This window comes from Protobothrops mucrosquamatus, unplaced genomic scaffold (assembly GCF_001527695.2).
Source record: "Protobothrops mucrosquamatus isolate PMUCROS unplaced genomic scaffold, P.Mucros_1.0 scaffold108, whole genome shotgun sequence".
NCBI lineage: Eukaryota > Metazoa > Chordata > Lepidosauria > Squamata > Viperidae > Protobothrops > Protobothrops mucrosquamatus.
Genome location: NW_015386480.1, coordinates 57329 through 65662, shown reverse-complemented (window position 1 = coordinate 65662; position 8334 = coordinate 57329). Strand labels below are relative to the sequence as shown.

Here is an 8334-nt window from a genome sequence, read left to right as displayed (position 1 = left end):
GGATCGGTTCTTGTATATTTTGAGCCCATTTTATCATACAATCCTTCACCAATTCTGTTTCTGAATCCAATTCAACCAATGCACTATAAATTCTTTTTATATGAGCTTGAGATTGATCTCTAATCTGTTTCATCAAATTTACATCCTGTACTGTAATACCAACTTTTTGATCCAAACGCCACCTCATTGACAATTGGTTATAATAAAACCAAGAATATTCAATATTTTCTTGTTTCAAATTTACTAAAGATTTAAGTTGCCAATCTCGTCCTACCGGAAAGAGTAGTTGCTTATAAGAAACTTTATCCAAATTAACTCCCCTAGATATCCCCTCTATTATCTGTCCTGGACTTGCCCAAATAGGGATCTTATAATTTATTCTATAATAATATTTCTTCTAAACTCGAAGTAAGGCACTTCTTAAAATATGAGCCTTAAAATTTCTGTCTACTTTTTTATCATAAATTAGATATGCCTGCCAACCAAATAACAAGTCCCATCCTTCAAGAGAAAGTATATTTCTATTTGTCAAATTTAACTAATCACTAATCCATGTCAAAACCACCGCATCATAATATAATTTTAAGTTGGGGACTTTAAGTCCACCTCGTTCCCTTATATCCTGCATAATCTTGAACCTAACTCTTGGTTTTTTGCCCGCCCAGATAAACTTATTGATACCCTTTTGCCATCCCTCCAAATTAGCATCTTTTTTTAAAATAGGAATCATTTGAAACAAGAAAAGAAATTTAGGAAGAACATTCATTTTTACTGCTGAAATTCTTCCCAACAAAGATAATTGCAATTTTTTCCAATCATTTAAATCCTTTTGCACCTTAACCCATAAGGCTTCTTGTACAATTTGGCATTAGAAGCTGTAATATAAACTCCTAGATATTTTATCTTTTTAACCATCTCAAAACCTGTAAGTGTAACTAACATATCTTTATCGTCCCTGGACATGTTTTTCGGTAATAGTCTTGTTACAATTAACCTTAAAACCAGAAACTTTCCCATATTGTGCAATAATTTCAACCAAATCAATTACCGAATCTATCGGCTGAGTTAATGTTAACACTAAGTCATCTGCAAAAGCTCTTAATCTATAATCAATCTTATTAACCTTAATTCATTTTATTATAGAAGACTCACGAATTTTGATTAACAAAATCTCCATTGTTAACACAAATAACAATGGGGATAATGGACATCCTTGTCTAGTTCCTTTTTCAATTTTAAATGCTTCTGTTACCCCCCCCCATTGACTATAATCTGTGCTGATTGCTGTTGATAGATAGCCTTAAGAGCAGACAAAAATTTTTCCCCAAAATTCATTCTATCTATAACCTGAAACAAAAAAACCTAATCCAATTGATCAAATGCTTTTTCAGCATCTAAAAATATAAAAGCAGCCGGAAGGATTACGGGTTTTGATAGCCTGAGCTTTGAAATCATAGCTGGCAATTCACAGCATTTAGGAACCAAAATTGAGGCAGGCTTTCAGCACAATCAAGGCATAATCATTATTGCATTAAAACGGACTGACGTTTCCTAGGAACCACTTACATCTGGAATATAGTATAGTCTCCAGCCAATAAATATGAGTGAGAAAATCCAAGGCAGCCCTTTCTTGTGCTCAAATGAAAAGGAAATCATAATTTTCTCATATGAGAAGTTCTTGCCTTGGAAAATGTACCACAGCCATTTATTTTAACGTAGAATGAAAGACCATCTGCTTTCCAAATGCACCTACCCCTTTTTGGAACCCCCACTAATTATAACCATCCAAAATGTTTTTTCTGTGCACATGAATAAAAAGGACATGAGTTCAACATCTGGACACAATCGTCTGAACATTCCCAATTGGAAGAAGCCACTGGCCAGCTCTCTGCCAGCTCTGCAGTCTCTGGGTCTACAAGCTGAAGCTCAGCCACCCACTGAAATTAGTTTTAGCTTTAGTTTTAAAACTTTAATTAGCTTTAAACCTTCATATCCTTCTGCATAATTTCCTCAGTAAGGGAAGTACAGAAGGGGTTCATACAATATGCTCCTTTGAAGTCTAAGACCTGGAGGAAATGCAGCCACGTTTTCTCTGCTCTTACCCATTTCCCTGTGGCTCGTAGAGAGCATCCCTGGCCTGTTCAGGTTTCAAGTTTCAGTTTCAGCAATTTTCACCTGATGCTAAGAAGAAAACCAAACCTAAAACAAGCTGCGGGTCTTTGAGTTCTTTTTCTGGTAAGAGAAGCATCTGACAGATTGCTACAAAGCCCAAAATAAATCAAGATGAAAGTTCAGAAAGAAGTCAACTCAAGTGTCTGGCATGTTTACAACAAACCATAAGCAGAGGGTGTGGCCTGAGCAGCCACAAATACTCTTAACACAGGTAAAAATAATGTTCACAAAGAGACCATGAAAAGACAGGCAAAGTAATCAGAAATAGAAGCAGGATGAGCAGCATTTTGGAACCATTTCAACTGTTCCATTTGCTTCCTCTTAACAGGGAGGAAGGAGCCTGTTTAATGAAGTTTAAGAATGCTTTTCAGCTCATTTTGAATAGCAACAGAAGTACAAAGTGAGCAATTACCTTTTTCTTTTGAGCCCCAAAATGCAGTTTCCACTCATTAAACCCAGTATAAATTCAAGGATCTGAAAGAAGAGGGGAAAAGTAACAATCCTCTCTCAACTCAACCATCATACCCTCAAAATTAAGTACAAGAACAATATTCAGTGGTGCAAACTAGAACTGGCAAAGGTATTAAAAACTTTTCATTAACTCCTGCCTTTAACTCATACCTCCTTCAAATAAATAATACAAACACACTACACGTATATACATAATGATATGCTATCATCACAGACCATCTTACATAAAATTGAAGATCTGCACAGATTTTTAAAATCCTATCACTCATAATTACAATAACTAAAGCTTCTACTAGTAGTTGAATATTTCACCATATATTTATTTGCTAGATATATATTTCATCTTTTATCTCTGAGTTCAAAGTAGTTTATTTAAGAAGCCTCCTTCACCTTATACCCCTAAGAGAGACGGGGTGAGGGAATGTATCTGTTGAAGAACCCCAATGCTGAGGGTGAACCTGAACCTCACACTTCCTGGTCCTGGTCCAACACCTTAATCAGTGCAATTATTTACCTTTATTGGAATAATTGAGGATTTTGATAATACATGGACTGAATTATCATTCACCACCTTACATGCCATCAGGTCAGAAGATGTATTAACAAAGCAATGGATCACATTGGCAACATCTTTGCTACCACTTCTTCAATGTCAGCAGACAAATCTGCTCCAGATTTGGGACCCCCTGCAATTCTCTTCCGTTCTCTCTTGCACCAGAGAGAACTCCCAATTACAGGACCTAATCCAGCAGCTTTCCTCTATGGGATGTCTTCCCTCTGCACAATATTTCCTTAAAGATGACTACTATAAAGATGTTCAAAGCTGCTTCGTTTCATCTTTTCTCCCCATTTGTCTTTGACAGTGGTGTCTCTGAGTGTTGCATAAACCTGGACAAAGGGAGTCATTTACTGGAAATGTTCTACAAAATACTCTAAATCTCCTTTCAACTATGAGTAAAGGCAGTTTCAATCAATCTCTGTGAGTTTCACTGCATAGGGATTTAACTACTTCTGATTTTCCTTGCCACTCAGAATGCAACTAAAAGAAATTTTGTTCACTGCACAGTGAGCTTTTAGTTCCTATATTTCTTTTGATTCTCTAATCAGGCCCCTTTATTTACCTGATTCAGAATACTGTTTTTTGCCCTGTGCATGAATCTTATTGTGGGACTTTTCTTACACACTCGGAGATTGACTTGATGCATTCAGCCTGAACCAAGATGCAGAGAATAATATGAAATTATAGGGTGATTCGATGTACTAGAAAACACACCTTTTTCAACCAACAAAATTTGCCTGCAATTTAATGGTTGTTCCTTTCTTGGTTCAGTGAAACTTCTGAATCAATGGCCTATCTACTGCAAAATGATTTATCTAGACCACACACTGATTTTAATATTTTAAAAGATCTCCAGGACTTTTCTTTTGCTATTTTTCTTCTATTCCAGTCCTTCCAAGTAATCAGCAGGACTTCCACACTTCAGCTTTCCAGCCCAGGGAGACCTTCTGTGACTCTCTGTTGAGTCTCTTCCTTTCAGTATCTCTAGGAATCTGGGGGTTTCTGAGAAAAAGTTATATCTTGCATTTGGACTAGGTGCTCTTCTTCTAAGCACTGGAACAGGCTAGAACATTCTTAGGACCTGTCCTGGATCAACTGACTCCTGGCGGCAACAGGATGGTGGGGCTGGAGGGCTCCATGTGGGGGACAGCCGCTCTGGAGCAGAGGAGGGCTCCAAGCCAAGGCCAGACTGTTCACCATACCTTCGACAAGAGCTGCTGCTGGTGGTTGTGCTTCTGGCGCAGACAGGCAACCTCTTTCCAGAGGGCTTTGTTTTCCCTAGAAACAAAGAGCAGAAAGAGGCAAGAGGATGAAAGTGAGCAGACTTCCAAGGGTTCAGGGTAGTCCAGTAGAGACTTTTGCAAGAAGATGATTTGGGTTGCTGCACTTAAGGGAAGAAGGATGCATGAAAGCAGAAGGAGACTAACCAGCTTAAAAGACCCAGAATGGAAAAGGAGATGCCACAGGACTTTTCCCTGGAAGCTTGTGGGGCAAAAAGAGGCTTTTTCTGAAATGATGTGAGGAAGGGGTTCACTTAATCATGCTTGAACTACAGTAACTGCCAGGGTTCTGAGGAAGGGTGTTTCTCAGCTCTGCTCCATGAGATCCTTTAAATGGAGACTTGGAAGGCCAAAGTCACAAGAGATCACTGCTCAGGGGCAAAATATTCATCCTGCAGGCAAAAAACACCAGCATTTCCAAGAAGAATGATTTCTTTGGAAAGGAACAGGCAGAAAGCTTTGTATCTGTAGACATTAAAGGATTACACAGCCTATCAGTCCAGCCCTTCATCAGGCAGCTTTTTATAGACTTAGGTCACCTTCTGCTCTCCCAATGATTATGAATCTTTTCACTTCCCACACTAGACCATTCTTAGTTAAAACATTAAAGGACAACAGTTAAACTTGCAGGGGAGTGAAATCTCAGGTAAAATTCTGCAACTGAGCAGGCCAACTCAGCAACCAGCAGGAGCAAGATCTTGGGGGACAGAGGACACGAAAATTAATAAGAAAACAATCTTCCTCCTAGATTTGCAATTATTAGTATCCACAATAGCAAGAGCCTTTATTTCCTTTTCCAAGTGGGTGGATGCCAACAAGTCCACCTTTCTGTACTCAGGGAATCCCTTCATTTTATCCGCAGCTCTATAGATGGGGTGGAAAACTCCTCTCATGATTTGCCTCTCAAATACTTGTTCATGCTGCATTTAGGGTGCTGCACCTTTTCATACTTTCCAGCTTGATGTCCATGTTGTTCTGCTGCTCTCTCATCTCCTGGACCTCCAACAACACTTTGTGCAAGTCGTCTGGACAGATTTTGAGATCTTCCGGCCTTACTGTGGCCACCTATGACAGAGTAGACTGAATATGATAAGATGAACATGTTTATAAGGAACAAACGCAATTGAAATTTGACTCATAAGGAAGACACTGAAAACATGCAGACACACAACCTTCCCCTTGCCAATCATAGATGATAACCCAAAGCTGCTGTTTATGCCCACTCAGGAATAGCTACCTGGGCACTCACCTACCTCAGTACCAGAATTGTACTGAGAAAGCAGGATTGCAACATCCCATTAAGAAAAGCACTCACACAAGTGTAAAAGGAAAAGGCTGTTGTGATTCCGTGCCAGCCAGTGGACCCAGCAGCTTAGTCTGGGGAATCAGAGGAGGAGGAAGAGGAGGAGGGGCCTGGAGAGCCATCAGAATTGGAGGAAGGCTCTGATGAGCTCCAGGACTTACAATCTGATGAAGAGCCTGGCCCCTCCACTCGTGCTCAGGCTGAGACCAAGCTGTGCTGGGAAGCTGAGTCAGACTCTGAGGACTCACAGCTGGAAGACATCATAGACGCTCGCAAACGCAGACAGGCAACAAGAGCAGGATAGAGGGAGGTAATGGGGAGACTCCAAGGGCAAAGGAGAAGGCACTGAGATGCCACGCCTTGGGGCTGCATAATAAAAAGGGACAGTGTGGGCGGTGCTGACTGCTCTAGGCAACCGTTTGCAAAGGACTCAAGTTTCATGGAATCATGTTCTGTTTGCCTTGCCTGTAAACAATTCTGTTTGAATCTTGCTCTGTTTCCCTTTGGACAATTCTCTGTTTGAATCATGTTTTGTTTGCCTTTGAACAATTCTCAATTTCTATTCTACATTTAATTTCCTGGAAAAGATCCTCAAGAAGCAAAATACCTCTGAAAGGGAAGGAGGGGGATTTCCGTCCCACCCTTATACTAGGAAGTGATGAATTAATCTTTTTATGGAGGATCAAAATATATGGAAGTGAATTAAATATAAAACCTGAAATTTAAAACTTAAAACTGGATAAATCTAAAATTGTTTGAATGGTTAAGACTCTCATTTTAAAGATTTGTTCATTTTGGAAATTGAAAAACAAATAGTTGCTAACACCTAGTGGTGGATGAAGACTATGACAGCTATGATTTTAATATAAGACTTGGCAAAATCTAGGAAAAGCTAATCTGTGTTTGTGACCTTCAAAGTTTTAACAACAAAGAACAGCTGTGACAAAAAAGACAATAATCTGGGCTGTAGACAAAGAGAGAATTATACATTTCAGAAAAAAAATCTTCTTTGAACTATTTGGATTACAAATATCTATTTAATTGGGATTCTAAAGCTATTTGCAGAGAAAAGAAAGGAAGAGAAAAACTCAAATTCTTGGCCATCATGGATCAGAGACATGTAGAAAGAACATATCAAGAAAACATAAATACTTCACAGGAGGAGATATATAGTATACTGCAACTAATTCAAACAACAATGACTTTAAACCACAAAGAAATCCAAAATACGGTAACTTTGAAAATATAAAGTTAATTCTACAACAAAAATTTTTCCAGAAAACAACAACAGAGAAGGAGCAGATAAAACAGATAAATGGATATAGAATTGAGAATAGAGACTTAAAGATGGAACTTAACAAAACAAGGAAACATGATTTAATCCTAGTGGAAAAAAATTCACAACAATTGGAAAAAACAACTTATCCCTTAAGACTACAAAATAAATCTGAGGATAAGAAAACTGATTGAATAAAGGGATTGTAGAGATGTCAGGAACATTGGAGAGAAAGGAAATGATAAGAGAAGCAGAGAGAAAGAAAAAGATTTTCAAGAAACATGGAAAGGCAGAAGCCCTGTACAAAGACACTTCACCTGATTTACTTTTTATATCTACAGCAATATTTACAAACATACGGAAAAACTTTTTGATTCAGCAAAATACATTGATTAAGAAAGGTACTGGGCAAAAGAAAAAGACTAAAGTGGAAACCAAGAAAATAGATGATGGGACTTACCAGAGAGAATATTTAAAAAAGAAATTTGTTTAAATATGGTTAAAGAAATAGAAAGGTTTTGGAATATATATGTCATTCTAAGAGGGATGAATTCCCTAAATAATATAGTATGGGTTTTCCCCCCCCTTTTTTTGTTCTCTTTCTTGACATGAGTAATATAAAAAAGTTGAAATGACTTAGATAAAGGAAATTTTAGATACTTAAGTGTGATTGAGTTTAAGAAAATTATAATGGATAAAAATGTTTTGAATAAGAGTTAAAGAACCAGATGACTAGATGTATTAAATGGAATATTTAAAGATTAAACATATTTTTAATTATGGTTAAAAAGAATAAGAAATTTAGGAAATAAATATATATTAGCTTAGGAGGGATATATATTTTAAGTAGTATGTTATTTTTTATGTTTCTTTACTCTTGCTCTCTTTTTTTTCATTGTTTTATCTATTGAAGAAATGTAAAAAGTGTGAGATGTTCATATGGAAAAATAGAGTTAAGTTTTTAAATATAATTAATTTTTGAGAAAATCTTAACCAGTAAGAATACCTAGAATTTGGTAGGAGAAATAAACTAAAATAAGACTGTAACGGGACCTATGATAAGACAACCAGAATGGAGACTTCCGGTGGCAGGCGACCTCGTCGGACGCAGCTGTTGCTGCCTCCCGCCTGTTTCAGCGTAAAAGCCGTTTTGACAGCTAGCATCAGCTGTCAAACGGCTTGATACCCTTCCCCTGGGCATAAGGGGATAGGTGAGCTGCCCGGGGTAGGAGTTGAGTTCCCGAGTCGTCCCATGTGGACGATGTAGGTGAGA

General features: G+C 37.9%; 1 protein-coding gene across 1 annotated transcript in view; it reads right to left on the bottom strand.

Moving 5' to 3' along the window:
• Window positions 1–8334, bottom strand: part of LOC107284615 (heat shock factor protein 3) — a 54507-nt gene that overhangs the window by 31599 nt on the left and 14574 nt on the right. Inside the window, exons 4-6 of the mRNA XM_015812706.1 lie at window positions 5423–5547; window positions 4405–4480; window positions 2585–2646 (exon numbers count right to left, since the gene is read on the bottom strand). Of these exons, the coding sequence (XP_015668192.1) occupies window positions 2585–2646; window positions 4405–4480; window positions 5423–5547 (263 nt within the window). The remainder of the gene's footprint in view (window positions 1–2584; window positions 2647–4404; window positions 4481–5422; window positions 5548–8334) is intronic.